This window comes from Oncorhynchus tshawytscha, linkage group LG16 (assembly GCF_018296145.1).
Source record: "Oncorhynchus tshawytscha isolate Ot180627B linkage group LG16, Otsh_v2.0, whole genome shotgun sequence".
Taxonomy (NCBI): Eukaryota; Metazoa; Chordata; class Actinopteri; order Salmoniformes; family Salmonidae; genus Oncorhynchus; species Oncorhynchus tshawytscha.
In genome coordinates, this window is record NC_056444.1 from 74745754 (window position 1) to 74766512 (window position 20759).

At 42.6% G+C, this 20759-nt stretch overlaps 1 protein-coding gene across 1 annotated transcript in view; it reads right to left on the reverse strand.

Moving 5' to 3' along the window:
- LOC112216355 (RNA-binding motif, single-stranded-interacting protein 2) overlaps nucleotides 1-4928 on the reverse strand; it is a gene marked incomplete in the record, with an annotated part of 106047 nt that extends 101119 nt beyond the window's left edge. The window contains 1 exon segment of the mRNA XM_042299626.1: nucleotides 4789-4928. Coding sequence (XP_042155560.1) covers nucleotides 4789-4860 — 72 coding nt within the window.
- Between the last annotated feature and the right edge of the window lie 15831 nt (nucleotides 4929-20759).

Consider the following 20759-nt stretch of genomic DNA (forward strand, 5'->3'; position numbering starts at 1 on the left):
CACCTGCCCCAACCCTGACTGTTGACCGCCTGCTTGCTGCCTGCCTGCCTGCCTGCCAGTTACAGGTGTTATCTTCTGACACACAGTACAGCAGGGCTCTTTTTCCCATGAAAAAGAGATGAAAACAATCCTGACCTGGCCTGTGTCTGTGTCCACAATGTACAGTATGTAACTGTACGGCTGCACATGATGGAGTTTTGCTCACACAACTCGCACATGAGGTGAATCTCAAAAGTAGTTTTCTCGATTCCTCGAATCCACTCTCCTTGCCTCCTTCTCAAAAGCTTCATAGGGAAGCAAGGAAAGCCTTTGAGAAGAAGATCCAAGGAGTGAAACGATCCTAGTGTCATTTATACTCAGTTCTCAATAAAACACACTTTCTAAATCTGTCAACATTGCCCATTCGGCACAAATAAATCAAACATTGCACATCTATTCAATTTCTGCAAAAAGTATTCAATTGTTTTTTCTTAGACTTCTGAAAAAGCAAAGGGTTACCTGCTTGGCACAAGTGATTTTCAGAGGCACTGTACAAAATATAATGTTTATGAAAATACACAAGCTCTCTATTTGCTGCCTGGTACTGTATTCTGCTACAGTGTGCAGAAAAGGTTTTGGGAAAAACAAAAGATGGTGGAAAAATATCAATGGCAACCTTCTGATACTTCTACTGCAACCTGCAACCTCACCAACAAGTTAGAGACAACTGGTGAGGCTTCATTCTTCTCTCCCTCTCTGAGTCAATCTAGTTCTACATTCAAAAGTACAAAAAACCTAAACCAGCAAACTGTTGTTTTAGATATGCAAAAAAGACACTGAAGAAAGACATTGAAAGATACTGAAGAAAGAGGAACACCCAGGGTTTGAGAAAAAGGGTTAACTTCAGTCTGTACAGAGAAAGGAAATATTTGCTGGCTCCCTTGTCCATGGGAACAGAACCACTGACAGCCAAAGAAGTCAAGGTATGTAAAACAGAGTGTGGAAAAAAGGAAGAAAATGGGAGAAGAGAGAAGGGGAAGGGATTGGTGTGTAATCAAAAGCAGGAGAAGGAAAGAGAAAAAAATCTGTGAATTCTTCTCTTTGCTGGACCCTTTTTTCTCGTAGTAAAAAGACACAGAGCAGAGTTTACCACTTGACATTGGTTTTACAAGTTTTCCCTCAGTAACTTTTGAGCTCTCACAATGAGACTAAACGTTTTCCTGGCAAAAAAAGGCTTGAGTTTGCAAAAGCAGAGTAACAGACACCCCTTCTATCCTGAAATGAGCACATTGTTTGAAACCAGAGAGAGCGTCCCAAATGGCACCCTACTTCCTATGTAGTGCACTGCTTTTGACCAAGGCCCATAGCACTCTGGTCAAAAGTAGTGCACTATAGGGAATAGGGTGCCATTTGGGACATAAACAGAATTCCATGAATTCCAGGTCATTAATCTGAGCAATCTGAATTCCTGCCAACCATGAGGCAGGGAAAGGAATAACACAGCCCGGGAGGAGGGAGCTAGTGTTATGTTTCACGAAAGTTAAACACTACCTAGGCCTGTTTCAGCAATGTTCAGAAACACGTGACAGGTGAAAACATCAGGATGAAAAGGATGATCACAAAAAAGTTCATTCTAATTCTGAATTGTACAATTACCTGTGGAAAAATATATGCTTTATAGTTTCTTCATTAAAATTCCCTTAATACCTCACCGTCTAACACCCCATATTCAACTTCAGCATTATATTCTGTTCTTTGGATGTTCCATAGCAAAATCATCAGAGTACATCTTTAAAGTGGCAATCAACAGATGAAACAATAACAAAGCGTCTTCCCCACCACTATTTCTGTAAAAAGATGGCCGATGAGGCTGGAGACATGTAACCACCGTCAAATTCATAGTCAGACAGAGCTATGGATGCAAGGACGGACCATCCACCATATCAAAAGGATAGTTTAAACCATGTTTTCAGGCTATACAGTGTTTGTTTACATTTACTTTGTTTGCAAACATTGGAGTAAAACAAGGTTACATTTTGTGTTCTGATGGGGTACGACAGTTGAATTAAGCTCATGAGGCATTTATACTTCAAGAATCAATGGGTATATATAATTAATTTATAAGTCAAGAGTTGGATGTAGCACCTGCAGATTGCACTTTTAAATGGTTAATTTTAAAATAAAATACATCTTATCAACTACCAATCAACATCATTATCATTACAAACTGCTTCAGCTGTTGCAAATATGTTACATAATAACCCATCAGCATATTCAATTGAACTAGTTCAGTAGGCTACAGTATTTACAGCTGTGCACTAGCATTTTACATTCAGACAACTCTAATGTGGATGCAACATTAGATAATTATTGGTTACTAATGCCAATAGTAGATCTATATACATTACCGGTCAAACGTTTTAGAACACCTACTCATTCAAGGGTTTTCCTTTATTTGTACTATTTTCTATATTGTAGAAAATTAGTGAAGACATCACAACTATGAAATAACACATATGGAATCATGTAGTAACCAAAAAAGGGTAAACAAATCAAAATATATTTTATATTTGAAATTCTTCAAATAGCCACCCTTTGCCTTGATGACAACTTTGTACACTCTTGGCATTCTCTCAACCAGCTTCATGAAGTAGTCACCTGGAATGCATTACAATTAACAGGTGTGCCTTGTTAAAGGTTCATTTGTGGAATTTCTTTCCTTCTGAATGCATTTGAGCCAATCAGTTGTGTTGTGACAAGGTAGGGCTATTTGGTAAAAGACCAAGTCCATATTATGGCAAGAACAGCTCAGATAAGCAAAGAGAAACGACAGTCCATCATCACTTTAAGACATGAAGGTCAATCAATACGGAAAATGTAAAGAACTTTGAAAGTTTCTTCAAGTGCAGTTGCAAAAACCATCAAGAGCCATGATGAAACTGGCTCTCATGAGGACCGCCACAGGAATGGAAGACCCAGAGGTACCTCTGCTCCAGAGGATAAGTTCGTTAGAGTTACCAGCCTCAGAAATAGAAAGCCTCAGAAATAAGCCCAAATAAATGCTTCAAGAGTTCAAGTAACAGACACATCTCAACATCAACTGTTCAGAGGAGATTGTGTGAATCAGGCCTTCATGGTCAAATTGCTGCAAAGAAACAACTACTGAAGGACACCAATAAGAAGAAGAGACTTGCTTGGGCCAAGAAACACGAGCAATGGACATTAGACCGGTGGAAATTTGTCCTTTGGTCTGGAGTCCAAATTAGAGATTTTTCGTTCCAACCGCCAATCTAAAATATATTTTGATTTGTTTAACACTTCTTTGGTTACTACATGACTCCATATGTGTTATTTCATAGTTGTGATGTCTTCACTATTATTCTACAATGTAGAAAATAGTCAAAATAAAGAAAAACCCTTGAATGAGTAGGTGTTCTAAAACTTTTGACCAGTAGTGTATATTGATTCAAAAATATAAATGCAACACGTAAAGTGTTGTTTTCATGTTTCATGAACTGAAATAAAAGACCCCAGAAATGTTCCATACACACAAAAAGCTTATTTCTCTCAAATTCTGTGCACAAATTTGTTTACTTCTCTGTTAGTGAGCATTTTTCCTTTGCCAAGATAATCCATCCACCTGACAGGTGTTGCATATCAAGAAGTTGATTAAACAGCATGATCATTACACAGTTGCACCTTGTGCTGGGGACAATAAAAGGCCACTCTAAAATGTGCAGTTTTGTCACCCAGCACAATGCCACAGATGTCTCAAATTTTGAGGGAGCGTGCAATCGGCATGCTGATTGCAGGAATGTCCACCATTGATTGCAGGAATGTCCATCAGAGCTGTTGCCAGAGAATAGTATGTTAATTTCTCTACCATAAGCCACCTCCAATGTAGTTTAAGAGAATTTGGCATTACATACAACCGGTCTCACAACCGCAGACCACTTGTAACCACGCCAGCCCAGGACCTCCACATCCGGCTTCTTCATCTGCGGGATCATCTGAGACCAGCCACCCGGACAGCTGATGAAACTGTGCCCCTACCCAGTCATGTGAAATCCATAGATTATGGCCTAATGAATGTATTTCAATTGGCTGATTTCTTCATATGAACTGTAACTCAGTAAAATCATCGAAATTGTTGAATGTTGCGTTTATATTTTTGTTCGGTATATATTCAGCATTTCTATATATGTAAGAGTAACTGTTTTATATTAGGAAAACAAAGCCAACGTTCCCAGCCATTTCAAGGGGTGGGGCAAATATTTACGCGTAAAGAAAGCTATTATATTTGGTTAACTTACGTTGCGATCTTTTCAAAGAGAGACCTTATTCTCATCAATATGTAAAACTGATTTGACACATCCAACAATTGGTCGTTGGGTTTACAATTAGCCTTTTGTATTACACCCGAGAATGAGCGCAAAATGATCTCTGGGATATTCGCAGCGCAAATTTAATCCGTGAATTGACTTTCTCTGTGCCTATGGATAAAGAGAGGAAGAACACTAACGTTCGGATCGCCCCCGACGCATAGACTATAATTAATTACTTATACCGGTATTCTATTCTAATATCTTTTCCCAATCTTATTTGGAGGATAGAAAACAGTTCAAAACAATGTTAAATCTACAAAATAGCCTACAGTTAATTTCTATATGGTCCACTTTCAAGGACACTGCAGTTTATAGCCGAGCAACCTAACTGCCAAAGCCGATCCAGGAATGATAGCGGCATATACTATACACTACCATTGGCATAACATTCAGATGGAGTAAATAGAATACAGTATCGCTTTACCTTTTTACTAAGTCTGCTGGTATAGCCGTTGTATGGGTTGAATCCTGTCCTTGGCGGCACAGAGAGCAGCATTTTTACAGCACTATGTCCGGAGCGAAGAGCACAGCCAAGCAGGCAGTCATCAGCTGACGTCAGCCAAGGAAATTCAGATTGGAAACTGACTGGGGTTGTGATTTGAGTGGCGCTCTCCCAGCTCTCATCCATTGGTGTAGCGGCAGCCTATGTATATGTGCGTTGAAGAGCGCGCTTTTCTGTGTTCCTTTTTCCATGTATGGCTATTTAGTAAACCTGGACACCACCAGACAGATAACATGTAGGCTTTAGACGTAATGACTTTTTAATGTTCCTATTAAGTATAAATGTCTGTACACACATTTCACTTTCATTGATATTGTATAAAGGCTTTTATAGTCCTCAAAAAGAGTATACACTATAAATACACATCATTAAATGATATCTAACATTTGGACTAAAAGTCTAATAGGCCTATAGGTTACTAATATTGACCATGGCCCAACTGATATTTTACCAAAGGTGCAAGGCATTACACCATCACAATCACTATAAAGTATGGCAGTGGGTCATGAATGATCTCTAAACCTTATGTCATGTTCAGGACACTGATGTATTTGGATGGCTCTTATAATTATGTAATGACAGTGTTTTTATAATCAACTGCAAGTCGCTTGGCAACACAGTCCGTCCCTCAACCCTCTCTCTGCCTTGGCTCCTTGTGTATCTACCCTGATTAGCCCTCAAGGGTGCACAACATGTGTATGCAAGTGTTCACTCTCATCTACATAGTAGTATGAGTGTGAATAGAACAGAACAGAATCAAATCAAATAGAATAACTAGATTTTTTCCAGAGAGAACTTCGGTTGCGGCATTCGGATTAGACAGTAAACACATAACAGCACAATGAATTCATTCACATGACAGATTCAACTACAAATGTTCTTTCAGATACTGAAATACACCGCAACAAATGACAGTTAAAAACTCCTTTAAAGGCCAGTTTAGGCCAGTTTGGACTAGGCAGAACACAGAAATAGGCTCCCATTTATCTCATTGACATATTAGGACAACTGGGATTTCACCCAGATTTCATCATAGTGTCTAGTCAGACAGAGTAGACGCAGAGCAGAATGTATAACACATGTGTTCCGTCTGTAACGTTCCAGGACAGTGGGAGTAAAGTCACTTACCAAATCAAGGAAATGTTGTTACCGGATGGGTGCAGGAGCATTGCAGTTTGATCTGAGTTATAATTTGGACTTGAATGAACACAGAAACATTGAGCATATTTTAGAGGATATTGTTTTATTTTCATGGGGGGACATGTAGGCAATAACAATTGTCAGCAGACTAATGTATGTACCTACATTGTTATTACCACAGACAATATAACAATGTTCGATATCTATGGTTGTTAAATTGTAACTACTGGCAACCATGTAAATACACAGGTTTTTGACACCTGTTGTGAGCTGAAGAGGGGCCAGAACTGTAGGTTTGGACACTTGTTGTAAAGTGAGGCCAGAACTGTAGGTTTGGACACTTGTTGTAAAGTGAGGCCAAAACTATAGGTTTGGACACTTGTTGTAAAGTGGGACCAGAACTGTAGGTTTGGACACTTGTTGTAAAGTGAGGCCAGAACTATAGGTTTGGACACTTGTTGTAAAGTGGGACCAGAACTGTAGGTTTGGACATTTGTTGTAAAGTGGGACCAGAACTGTAGGTTTGGACACTTGTTGTAAAGTGGGACCAGAACTGTAGGTTTGGACATGTTGTAAAGTGGGACCAGAACTGTAGGTTTGGACACTTGTTGTAAAGTGGGACCAGAACTGTAGGTTTGGTCACTTGTTGTAAAGTGGGACCAGAACTGTAGGTTTGGACACTTGTTGTAAAGTGGGACCAAAACTGTAGGTTTGGACACTTGTTGTAAAGTGGGACCAGAACTGTAGGTTTGGACACTTGTTGTAAAGTGGGACCAGAACTGTAGGTTTGGACACATTGTAAAGTGGGACAAAAGTGGACCTGCAGTGTTGATGTTCAGTCCTGGCCAGACAGGGTGTGTTTCCTTCTGCCCAAGAACAATTTGTAGAGTGACTCAGTCAGTTTGTGTCAGGGCCAGCATACAGCCCACACTGGGTATGGTTCCAAATGGCACCCTATTCTCTATATAGTGCACTACTTTTGACCAGAGCCTACAGGGCCTACAGAGCTCTGGGTACCATTTGGGACGCAACCTGTGACTTCAACAGAAGTGTCCTCATCAGCAGTAACAGGACAGTATTCAAGAAAAGGGCCTAGCTACAGTGATTGAGGTCAGGATGGAGGGTAAAGGTTAGGACACAAATTCCAGACGCAGACTTATTCATAAAAAAAAAAAAATTCAGTCTTTGAGCAAAACTCTGTTGTGTTGTGTAATGATGTACTTTTTACATTCACCCCTCGATATACAATTTTGGCTTTGCCCCAAACACATTCCATTCAGACTTGTACCAAAGTAATGTCATTACATGTACCAACAAGTTTTGTGTATTTTACAGGTAATCTATGAATTCTGTGAAAGCGAACAGAGTGCGATGTCGAGGAGGGGTTGAGAGAGGTAGGGAAAGTGGAGAGAGTGTAGCAGGGAGGAAGTGAGGGGGTGAGTGTAGGGAGGGAAAAAAGGTTGAGTGTAGTGAAAGGAGGTGGAGGGATACCAGTGTAGTGAAAAGGAAGTGGAGGGATACCAGTGTAGTGAAAAGGAGGTGGAGGGATACCAGTGTAGTGAAAAGGAGGTGGAGGGATACCAGTGTAGTGAAAAGGAGGTGGAGGGATACCAGTGTAGTGAACAGGAGGTGGAGGGATACCAGTGTAGTGAAAAGGAGGTGGAGGGATACCAGTGTAGTGAAAAGGAGGTGGAGGGATACCAGTGTAGTGAAAAGGAGGTGGAGGGATACCAGTGTAGAGAAAAGGAGATGGAGGGATACCAGTGTAGTGAAAAGGAGGTGGAGGGATACCAGTGTAGTGAAAAGGAGGTGGAGGGATACCAGTGTAGTGAAAAGGAGATGGAGGGATACCAGTGTAGTGAAAAGGAGGTGGAGGGATACCAGTGTAGTGAAAAGGAGGTGGAGGGATACCAGTGTAGTGAAAAGGAGATGGAGGGATACCAGTGTAGGATGAGAGGAGGTGGAGGGATAACAGTATAGTAAAAAGGAAGTGGAGGGATACCAGTGTAAGGGGAGAGGAGGTGGAGGGGTACCAGTGTAGGGGGAGAGGAGGTGGAGGGATACCAGTGTAGGGGAAGAGGAGTTGGAGGGATACCAGTGTAGGATGAGAGGAGGTGGAGGGATACCAGTGTAGATGGATAGGAGGTGGATGGATACTAGTGTAGTGAAAAGTAGGTGGAGGGATACCAGTGTAGGGGAGAGGATGTGGAGGGATACCAGTGTAGGGAGAGGGAGGTGAAGGGGTACCAGTGTAGGGGGAGAGGAGGTGGAGGGATACCAGTGTAGGGGAGAGGAGGTGAAGGGGTACCAGTGTAGGGGGAGAGGAGGTAGAGGGATACCAGTGTAGGGAAGAGGAGGTGGAGGGGTACCAGTGTAGGGGAGAGGAGGTAGAGGGATACCAGTGTAGGGGAGAGGAGGTGAAGGGGTACCAGTGTAGGGGAGAGGAGGTAGAGGGATACCAGTGTAGGGGAGAGGAGGTGAAGGGGTACCAGTGTAGGGGAGAGGAGGTGACGGGGTACCAGTGTAGGGGAGAGGAGGGAGAGGGATACCAGTGTAGGGGAGAGGAGGTGGAGGGATGCCGGTGTAGGGGGATAGGAGGTGGAGGGATACCAGTGTAGAGAAAAGGAGGTGGAGGGATACCAGTGTAGGGAGAGGATGTGGAGGGGTACCAGTGTAGGGGAGAGGAGGTGGAGGGGTACCAGTGTAGGGGGAGAGGAGGTGGAGGGATACCAGTGTAGAGAAAAGGAGGTGGAGGGAGACCAGTGTAGAGAAAAGGAAGTGGAGGGATACCAGTGTAGGGGAGAGGAGGTGGAGGGATAACAGTGTAGGGGGAGAGGAGGTGGAGGGATACCAGTGTAGGGGGAGAGGAGGTGGAGGGATACCAGTGTAGAGAAAAGGAAGTGGAGGGATACCAGTGTAGGGGAGAGGATGTGGAGGGATACCAGTGTAGAGAAAAGGAAGTGGAGGGATACCAGTGTAGGGGAGAGGAGGTGGAGGGATAACAGTATAGGGGAGAGGAGGTGGAGGGATACCAGTGTAGGGGAGAGGAGGTGGAGGGATACCAGTGTAGGGGGGGAAGAGGTGGAGGGATACCAGTGTAGTGAAAAGGAGATGGAGGGATACCAGTGTAGGGGAAGAGGAGCTGGAGGGATACCAGTGTAGGATGAGAGGAGGTGGAGGGATACCAGTGTAGATGGATAGGAGGTGGATGGATACTAGTGTAGTGAAAAGTAGGTGGAGGGATACCAGTGTAGGGAGAGGATGTGGAGGGATACCAGTGTAGGGGAGAGGAGGTGAAGGGGTACCAGTGTAGGGGAGAGGAGGTGGAGGGATACCAGTGTAGGGAGAGGAGGTGAAGGGGTACCAGTGTAGGGGAGAGGAGGTAGAGGGATACCAGTGTAGGGAAGAGGAGGTGGAGGGGTACCAGTGTAGGGGGAGAGGAGGTAGAGGGATACCAGTGTAGGGGAGAGGAGGTGAAGGGGTACCAGTGTAGGGGGAGAGGAGGTAGAGGGATACCAGTGTAGGGGAGAGGAGGTGAAGGGGTACCAGTGTAGGGGGAGAGGAGGTGACGGGGTACCAGTGTAGGGGAGAGGAGGGAGAGGGATACCAGTGTAGGGGAGAGGAGGTGGAGGGATGCCGGTGTAGGGGGATAGGAGGTGGAGGGATACCAGTGTAGAGAAAAGGAGGTGGAGGGATACCAGTGTAGGGGAGAGGATGTGGAGGGGTACCAGTGTAGGGGAGAGGAGGTGGAGGGGTACCAGTGTAGGGGGAGAGGAGGTGGAGGGATACCAGTGTAGAGAAAAGGAGGTGGAGGGAGACCAGTGTAGAGAAAAGGAAGTGGAGGGATACCAGTGTAGGGGAGAGGAGGTGGAGGGATAACAGTGTAGGGGAGAGGAGGTGGAGGGATACCAGTGTAGGGGGAGAGGAGGTGGAGGGATACCAGTGTAGAGAAAAGGAAGTGGAGGGATACCAGTGTAGGGGAGAGGATGTGGAGGGATACCAGTGTAGAGAAAAGGAAGTGGAGGGATACCAGTGTAGGGGAGAGGAGGTGGAGGGATAACAGTATAGGGGGAGAGGAGGTGGAGGGATACCAGTGTAGGGGGAGAGGAGGTGGAGGGATACCAGTGTAGGGGGGGAAGAGGTGGAGGGATACCAGTGTAGTGAAAAGGAGATGGAGGGATACCAGTGTAGGGGAAGAGGAGCTGGAGGGATACCAGTGTAGGATGAGAGGAGGTGGAGGGATACCAGTGTAGATGGATAGGAGGTGGATGGATACTAGTGTAGTGAAAAGTAGGTGGAGGGATACCAGTGTAGGGGAGAGGATGTGGAGGGGTACCAGTGAAGGGGGAGAGGAGGTGGAGGGGTACCAGTGTAGGGGAGAGGATGTGGAGGGGTACCAGTGTCGGGGGAGAGGAGGTGGAGGGGGTACCAGTGTAGGGGAGAGGAGGTGGAGGGGTACCAGTGTAGGGGAGAGGAGGTGGAGGGGTACCAGTGTAAGGGGAGAGGAGGTGGAGGGGTACCAGTGTAAGGGGAGAGGAGGTGGAGGGGTACCAGTGTAGGGGAGAAGAAGAGACTTGCTTGGGCCAAGAAACACGAGCATTGGACATTACATCTGAGGAAATTTGTTATGTCTGATGAGTCCAAATTTGAGATATTTGGTTCCAATCGCCGTGTCTTTGTGAGATGCAGAGAAGGTGAATGGATGATCTTCACATTTGTGGTTCCCACCGTGAAGCACGGAGGAGGTGGTGTGATGGTTTGGGGGTGCTTGCTGGTGACACTGTCTGTGATTTATTTAGAATTCAAGGCACACTTAACCAGCATGGCTGCCAATGAGTAGGTGTGTCCAAATATCTGACTGGTATTGTACATTAACTGCTGTCACGACTCTTGTCGTCGGTGGAAGAAGTGGACCAAAGTGTTCATGATTTATTGTCAAAACACTTGAACAAAATAACACAGAGCAAAACGACAATGAACAGTTCTGTCAAGTGCAGAAACACGAAACAGAAAATAATCACCCACAAACACAGGTGGGAAAGGCTGCCTAAGTATGATTCTCAATCAGAGACAACGATAGACAGCTGTCCCTGATTGAGAACCATACCCAGCCAAAACATAGAAATACAAAACATAGAAATATAGAACATAGAATGCCCACCCAAATCACACCCTGACCAAACCAAATAGAGACATAAAGAGGCTCTCTAAGGTCAGGGCGTGACAGAACCCCCAAAGGTGCGGATTTCCCACTTCCGAGCTTCCAGTTGTTTTGAAAGCTGGATTGACAGCATGGTCAATGTATTCAATATTTTCTGGCCCATCGTGTTGCACTTATAAGAATATTTTGAAGATAAATACACAACGCAGAGACAGAAGACAAAAAGTCAATGGAGTACTAACCATCAATGGAAAGGGAGTTTTTTCTTTTATAGGGGATTAATGCAGAGACATGGGAGGAATGTGTCTATATATTGAGTCTGAAATAGGATGCGTGTTATTTGGCCATTGGCACAGTTTTATTGCATGGAATTCTAATTGGTCAACCACAGGCTAGGGCTGGTTTATAAACTACATCCTGTTCCTTTGTTCTATGGGAAGAATCACTGAGGACAGGGGAGCATGAACATCTGCCATCTACCGCTCAGCATAATATCTTTGATTTATCCTATTTGAATAAACCTATTTTCCTCCTCCTGATTTGCTTTGGGGTCAGTGTAATAAAAGAATAACATCAGCTGCTAACATTTGGTGCCGTGACCGTGTGAATTGGTCTGAACAACAAGAAAAACCCAACGGTGTGTTGATCCAGAAGAAAGAGTGAAGGCTGAGCACAACCCACCTTGGGAGAGTCAACTCTTAATTTCCTGATTGATGGCAGAAGTGCTGGGTGAGTCTAGACCAATATAAGTTTAAAATATCCAAATTAGGTTAAAATAAATGCATTGAATAAGTGATAGATATCTGTGATGAATAGGGGTTTGAGTCCTCTATATAAGGGTTGAGTCCTTTTGTTAAATCCAGTGATGTATAGGGGTTTGAGTCCTCTATATAAGGGTTGAGTCCTTTTGTTAAATCCAGTGATGTATAGGGGTTTGAGTCCTCTATATAAGGGTTGAGTCCTTTTGTTAAATCCAGTGATGTATAGGGGTTTGAGTCCTCTATATAAGGGTTGAGTCCTTTTGTTAAATCCAGTGATGTATAGGGGTTTGAGTCCTCTATATAAGGGTTGAGTCCTTTTGTTAAATCCAGTGATGTATAAGGTTAGAGTCCACTGTTTTATTTGTTCTCTATTATTGGGGTTCAAGTTCTCTATTAAAAGGTTTATATATACTCGTTTTTCAACCACTCCACTAATTTGGACTGGTTGAAAAAGGTTTATATACTGTATACTCGTTTTTCAACCACTCCACAAATTTCTTGTGAACAAAACTATAGGTTTGGCAAGTCGGTTAGGACTTAATTTTTAAAGTAATTTTTCCAACAATTGTTTACAGACAGATTATTTCACATATAATTCACTGTATCACAATTCAAGTGGGTCAGAAGTTTACATACACTAAGTTAACTGTGCCTTTAAACAGCTTGGAAAATTCCAGAAAACGATGTCATGGCTTTAGTATCCTCTAATAGGTGACTTGACATAATTTGAGTCAATTGGAGGTGTCCCTGTGGATGTATTTCAAGGCCTACCTTCAAACTCAGTGCCTCTTTGCTTGACATCATGGGAAAATCAAAAGAAATCAGCCAAGACCTCAGAAAACATTTTGTAGACCTCCATGAGTCTGGTTCATCCTTGGGAGCAATTTCCAAATGCCTGAAGGTACCACGTTCATCTGTACAAACAATAGTATGCAAGTATAAACACCATGGGACCACGCAGCCATCATACCGCTCAGGAATGAGACGCGTTCTGTCTCCTAGAGATGAACGTACTTTGGTGCGAAAAGTGCAAATCAATCCCAGAACAACAGCAAAGGACCTTGTGAAGATGCTGGAGGACACCGGTACAAAGTATCTATATCCACAGTAAAATGAGTCCTAAATCGACATAACTTGAAAGGCCGCTCAGCAAGGAAGAAGCCACTGCTCCAAAACTGCCATAAAAAAAGCCAGACTACGGTTTGCAACTGCACATGGGGACAAAGATCGTACTTTATGGAGAAATGGCCTCTGATCTGATGAAACAAAAATAGAACTGTTTGGCCATAATGACCATCGTTATGTTGGAGGAAAAAGGGGGAGGCTTGCAAGCCGAAGAACACCATCCCAACCGTAAAGCATGTGGGTGGCAGCATCATTTTGTGGGGTGCTTTGCCGCAGGAGGTACAGGTGCACTTCACAAAATAGATGGCATCATGAGAGAGGAAAATAATGTGGCTATATTGAAGCAACATCTTAAGACATCAGTCAGGAAGTTAAAGCTTGGTCGCAAATGGGTATTCCAAATGGACAACAACCCCAAGCATACTTCCAAAGCTGTGGCAAAATGACTTAAGGACAACAAAGTCAAGGTATTGGAGTGGCCATCACAAAGCCCTGACCTCAATCATATCGTAAGATTATCATGTAAGATTTAACATCTTACAACAGAATTTGTATGATTCTAAATTTGGGTAAAACAAAATGCATGGTATTTTCCAATGCCAGGTATGTTACAAATCATGTCATTGCTACATTGGCTGGACATACTATAGAGCAAGTTAAAGTGTACAAATATTTGGGTGTGTGGGTTGATGACAAGCTGAGCTTCACTGTGCATGTAGAGAACTTGATAAGGAAGCTCAAGCTGAAAATAGGATTTTATTACCGGCATAAGGCTTGTTTTTCTTTTGAGGCCAGGAAGGAGCTGGTACGATGTGCATTACTGTCGGTTTTAGATTTTAGTGATGTTATACATATGCAGGCCTCAGACACTACCCTGAGAGCACTTGATTCAGTGTATCATGCATCCCTCAGGTTCATTACAAATCAGAAACGTCTAACACATCATTGTGATCTCTACAGCGCTATTGGCTGGTCATCATTGACCTTGTGTAGGCTTAAACACTGGTATACACTGATTTATAAGGCCATTTTGGTTAAAAATGCCATTTTATCTCTGTTCTTTTTTAGTCAGGTCAGTAAATAAATATAAATTACGGTCCCATTCTGATTTGCTTCTAAAAGTACCAGAAATTAGAACAGGTAATGGTAGAAATAGTTTTGGTTTTAGCACTGTGGTCCTGGAATTCTCTCCTGAACATTTTAAAATTGTCATGTCCTGACCTTAGTTCCTTTTATTATGTCTTTATTTTGGTTTGGTCAGGGCGTGAGTTGGGGTGGGCATTCTATGTTTTTCATTTCTATGTTTTGTTCTGTGTGTTGTATTTCTATGTGTTTGGCCTGGTATGGTTCCCAATCAGAGGCAGCTGTCAATCGTTGTCTCTGATTGAGAACCATACTTAGGTAGTCTGTTCCCACCTGTGTTTGTGGGTAGTTGTTTTGTGTTTTGTACCTTGCAGAACTGTTTGTTTGTTGTTTTTGTTCAAGTGTTTGTATTTATGAAACGAATGATGAATAATTACCACGCTGCACCTTGGTCCTCTTCTCCTTCTCCCAATGACATTCGTTACAAAAATGTGATGATCTAGTTTCATTGGTGGAGTTTAAACACTTGATCGATATATATATCATAGAATAGTGTAATTGTTTTTAAGCCAGCTATTTTTAGTTAAGATGTTTGTGTTTTTAATGTAATATGTAATTGTTGTACTGTATGTGTGTTTATAGTTTTGTTTAATGTTGTGTTAGTGTATGTAGGTTGTTTTTTCTGAAACGTTGTTCCCCCTGCTGCTATTGGACCAGGTCTCTCTTATAAAAGAGATATTATCTCAATGAGAGAAACCTTTATTTATTCAGGTTAACGTTTTTATTTTATTTTTATTCTGATATATAAAAAGCTTGGGGAAAAGTACAGAGAATGTCTAATTCCTTGACAAAGACACAAAGGTCTTTAACTGTATTAGCCGAAGTAAGAAAGCGGGATGAGAAATGATTTCTGGAGAATCATGATAGGACATTGCAGAGAGATAAAGAAGGTTTGGAAACTCTTGGTGGACAGATCAAAACCTTGAAAGAAGAAATTCAACAATTACAGGCAAGGGTCATAAAACCAGACTTGGCTCCAACATGTGGAGGACCCTTTGTTCCTTCAATCCACCCTCAGGCTGAGTTGCTCAAGGATGATCGGGTTTCAAGCATCTGGTCAGCACTGCCTGGCTTTGAGTCAACAGATACTGACAGCGATGACGAACGATGTCTTAGGCCAACCAGAACACTGGCTGTTAAAGGTGGTAAAGACAAACCCACCGGTGACAGTAATCACACATAAATCAGATGGTTGAAAACCTTGAAACATCCCTGAAAAGTGGGTATGAAAACGTGGGACCATTTGAAGTGTTATAAGAAACTCTACAATCTACATCCTTATGATGGGTTACAGTTCTTAGCCATTGTTTTGAACAACCGTGAACATGGTGTACTTGAAGAAAAGGTTTATAGAGCCGTGGGTGGTAAAGAGCAAGATGTGGCCGATGGATGGAGAGCCATACATGTTTTCATTAAGAGTCCGACCAATGCAACGACCAATTGGGAGAGAAAAACCAAACAAACCGTTTGTTGAATTTGAAGAAAGGTAGAAAGCAGAGGTGGGTAGACACAGTGGGTTACCTGACATGGAAGATGAAGATACACTCAATTCCTCTAAAAAGGGGGCAATCACTCATCACCTGATGCAATCCATACATGATGATTTGCGAAAAACGTTTGTTTCCACAACTAATGACTGGGAGAGACAAAACTACGGCAACATCATCAACAGGTTGTCACTACTGGACAGAGACATCAATCAACATAATAAACCGGCTGTTATCAGAGTTGTGCAGGTTCCGAGTGAAACCAACAACATTATTCATTCAGCAGAAGAGAAACCTGGTGTTTGTCATTATTGCGGGATTTCTGGCAACTGGCAAAAAGAAAACGTGTTCTTATGAGGAATGGCCAGGAGAAGCAAGGTCCGTCTAAGGGAAAATAGAATCAAGACAACAGCCCCAATGACACAATGTTTTTAATTTTTAATTTTACCCTCTTTTCTCCCCAATTTCCTGGTATCCAATTGTTTTGGTAGCTACTATCTTGTCTCATCGCTACAACTCCTGTACGGGCTCAGGAGAGATGAAGGTCGAAAGCCATGCGTCCTCCGAAACACAACCTAACCAAGCCGCACTGCTTCTTAACACAGCGCACATCCAACCCGGAAGCCAGCCGCACTAATGTGTCGGAGGAAACATAGTGCACCTGGCAACCTGGTTAGCACGCACTGTGCCCGGCCCGCCACAGGAGTTGCTAGAGACAAATGAGACAAACCCTACCGGCCAAACCCTCCCTAACCCGGACGACTCTCCCTAACCCGGACGGTCCAATTGTGGACCTCCCGGTCACGGCCGGCTGCAACAGAGCCTGGGCTCAAACCCAGAGTCTCTGGTGGCACAGTTAGCACTGTGATGCAGTGCCTTAGACCACTGCGCCACCCGAGGGGCCCCCCAATGACACAATGTTGATGCAGAAATTTAAGAAGCTCTCTGCGGCTCAGCATCCAGTTTGCTGGATTCTGTGGAGGGAAACTAGTAGACCCCCTCTTACGTCCCATCTCAGCTGGTGTAAATATGAAATTGGATGAAATATATGTGAACATGATGGTTAACAACTTTGCAGTATATTCTTTAGTATCTACGGGTGCTGAAGTCACTGTATTGCCCATATCTTATGCAAAACATATATGTCCTCAGCACACGGCAAGAAGATGAGAGCAACAGGACTGGTGGGGGGTGTATGAAACAAACCAAACCTTTATCAATTTCTATTTGTCCAATGAAGACTGGTGCAGGGGTGTGGATAGGCTCATTTGAACAACCTATTTTAGGCTTTGATGTTATTTCGACTACAAAGAAAAATGAGTGTGGAACTTTGGATATGGAACCAGTGTGCTAGCAAAGAAAGCTATGGCTGCTACTAAAGTAGTGGAGGCTCCTTACATCATCATACAATGTGGCACACCATGTAATCCAGCTACTCTGATGCTTCCTACAGATACCACAGTACTTGAACACGACTGTTGTGAGTTGGTTTTGGATCTGCTCTCTAATGGGTTTACTAAGAGTCATCCATTGGAAAACCCTGAGTTTAACTTTTACACAGACGGTTCAAGCATTTTAGAGAGGGGTGTGAGGATGGCAGGCTGGGCAGTTGCTACAATGGACAATGTGATAGTGACAGGCACGTTATCTGCAGGAACATCAGCACAGGTTTACAGAATTGGTGGCTTTGACAGAAGCATGTAAACAAGCTGAAGGAAAAACAGCTAATATCTACAGACTCAAGGTATGCTTTGGTGTTACCCATGATTTTGGTATGGAAAAACAGAGGATTCATAACATAACTGGGAGCTCCTGTGAAGAATGGACCAGAGGTGATGGCTCTACTGAATGCTCTCCAGTTACCTGAACAAGTTGCAATTTTGAAAATGGAAGCACATGGAAGAATCTTTACAGACGAGACTAAAGGTAATGTTTTGGCTGACAGAGCTGCCAAGGCGGCTGCCAAGAGAACACTGTCACCTAAACTGATTAGGAGATACCACTTGGACAGATTGCAAGACATTAGAGATATGCAAAGCAGTGCACCAAAAGATTAAGTGTGGGAATGGATGGCTGCAGGATGCAAACTCAGTCAAGAAGGTGTGTGGAAATACAACCTGAGATGTGTAGCACCAAATGCACTCTTACCCTACTTGGTGACACAGATCCACACTTTGGGACACATTGGTGTGGACAAGATAGTTTATCGTTTTGTGGGCAAATGGTGGAATCCAAAGTGTGCGGAAAGAGGCTAAGGCTGTGAATTGCAACATTTGTATGGAAAACAACACCAAGGGACTAGTGAAAGTACAGAAACGACGAGCGCCTGCCCCACCAGGACACTTCAGACATCTACAGCTTGATTACATCATGCTGCCCAAATGTAAAGGAAATGAAGATGTCCTTTACATGAATAGTTTATTTGAATAGTTTCTCATGATGGGTTGAAGCCTACCCTACTAAGAAAGGAACTGCACAACACACAGCTAAAATTCTGATTCGAGAAATCATTCTCCGATGGGGATTTCCGGAACAAGTAGATTCCGACCAAGGCACTCATTTTACAATCAGGATGTAGCTCATCTTCTGAACATAGACTGGCAACTACACTGCCCTTATCATCCTCAATCTAGTGGACAGGTAGAACGCACCAATTTAGTTTTGAAAGAGAGACTTTCAAAGATGCATCAAGAAGGGATGGCATGGCCAGATGCATTGCCTACCATATTATGTATTATACGGACAACACATAATACAACCACAGGATTGAGTCCGTTTGAGATTGTCACAGGTCGAGCAATGCCACTACCAAATACGTTACACTTGAGAAAAGCAGACGTTCACTTTATGAGTGACACACAATGTTTAACTATTCCATTCAACTCACTAATGCAGTAGGGGAAGTAGACAGACAAGTAAAAGAGGCCAGGGAAATAAGTCCCGAGAGGGGACATGACGTAGTACCAGGAAAGTCGGTGATGGTAAAAAATATGTAACAGACACATTAGGGACAAAATGGGAAGGTCCTTATCAAGTTTTGCTCATAACGAGGTCAGCAGTAGAAGTCAGGGGAAAATCACGATGGATACATGTTTGCAAGGTTGCCCATTTTGATGACAAAGCAGAGCCTGGAGAATAAAGAACTGATTGATTAGCAATCGGGGGCCAATCTCGGGTGAAGAAGCATAGTAAGATGATCAGAACCTGATAAGCTTCTATGTTGTACATTTTAGTCATCATTTTATGGAAATCTAGGTGAAATGTCCAACTTTTTCCTGAGGACATGCTTACTTAGGGAAATCTATGTTAAATGAAGATTAGGACATGCTTACTTAGGGAAATCTATGTTAAATGAAGATTAGGACATGCTTACTTAGGGAAATCTATGTTAAATGAAGATTAGGACATGCTTACTTAGGGAAATCTATGTTAAATGAAGATTAGGACATGCTTACTTAGGGAAATCTATGTTAAATGAAGATTAGGACATGCTTACTTAGGGAAATCTATGTTAAATGTCCATTTCTCTTGAAACTAGGACATATTGCGTTCACTTTTTTGTTTCCTTCGTTACAGGTTATGAGAATCTACAGTCTGAAGCTGAATCAATATCCTTCGTTACAGGTTATGAGAATCTACAGTCTGAAGCTGAAGCAATATCCTTCGTTACAGGTTATGAGAATCTACAGTCTGAAGCTGAAGCAATATCCTTCGATTCAAGGACTGTACCTGAAACGATACAAGATCACCGGTGAAGTGCAACCAGTGGAACGGAAGAATTCCTCACTACTGGCAGACTGTCAGAACATCATTTCTAATAGTTATCTATATGAGACTGATACTGATGTGGAGGAGCTGGTCACTTTTATTTTTTTTGTGAGCTTCCTCCTAATACAGGATGTGGTAGGAACTGTAAGGGATATCGTTATTACACCTGTTAATACTTATTTTCTATAACTTTGTTTGACAAATATTTCTTATTGTAAAAGCAAGTAGAATATGCCCTTTGTGTTTTATAGAATTATTTTATGCTTACTGCTAACGTTTTTTAGACTGTCTATTGTTTTATGTTTTCAATTGTTTTCTAAAAATATGTTTTAAGTATATTTTTAAAATGGTCTAGGGGGAGTATAAGAATATTTTGAAGATAAATACACAACGCAGAGACAGAAGACCACAAGTCAATGGAGTACTAACCATCAATGGAAATAGTGTTTTTTCTGTAATAGGGGATTAATGCAGAGACATGGGAGGAATGTGTCTATATATTGAGACTGAAATAGGATGCGTGTTATTTGGCCATTGGCACAGTTTTATTGCAAAGAATTCTAATTGGTCAACCACAGGCTAGGGCTGGGTTATTAACTACATCCTGTTCATTTGTTCTGTGGGGAGAATCACTGAGAGAGAATCACTGAGGACAGGGGAGCATGAACATCTGCCATCTACCTCTCAGCATAACATCTATGATTTATCCTATTTGAATAAACCTACTTTCCTCCCCCTGATTTGCTTTGGGGTCTGTGTTATTTAAGAATAACATCAACTGCTACCACATGTGAATGTTTATCCTTTTAAGCTTGGAAAAGAGACCCTTAAACCCAGACTTGGACCACACACCCTCTCCACTGATTGCTTTGCAACACTTGCAGTTAGCCACTGATTCCAAACCACTAATTTTTAAATTTGTGATTTCCAACTTGTTGTGTAATGTTTATGTCCAATGGCTGATGAGCACCGATACGTTTTATGTATAATTTCTCCTCATATGACAAGGATTGAAAAGGATTTGCCAGTAGATTGTCGACTTGATTCATGATGATGACTGCTTGTCTAACTTGCTAGCTAAGATTTTGAAAGTATGATGTTGACATCAGTCCAATCAAAGCAACAGTAGATATAATGTGATTTTAAGTCATTTTATCTGTGGCCAATGACCTTGAGTCTTCTTGGATAGGCACGTCTAATATAAATCTATGTCAGCACCCAAAGGACTTGAATTTTCTTATACACCCGGTAGATTTTTCAGCGATGTTGTGTCCCCATGAGTGACAGAACACTGAGCCAATCACCGCA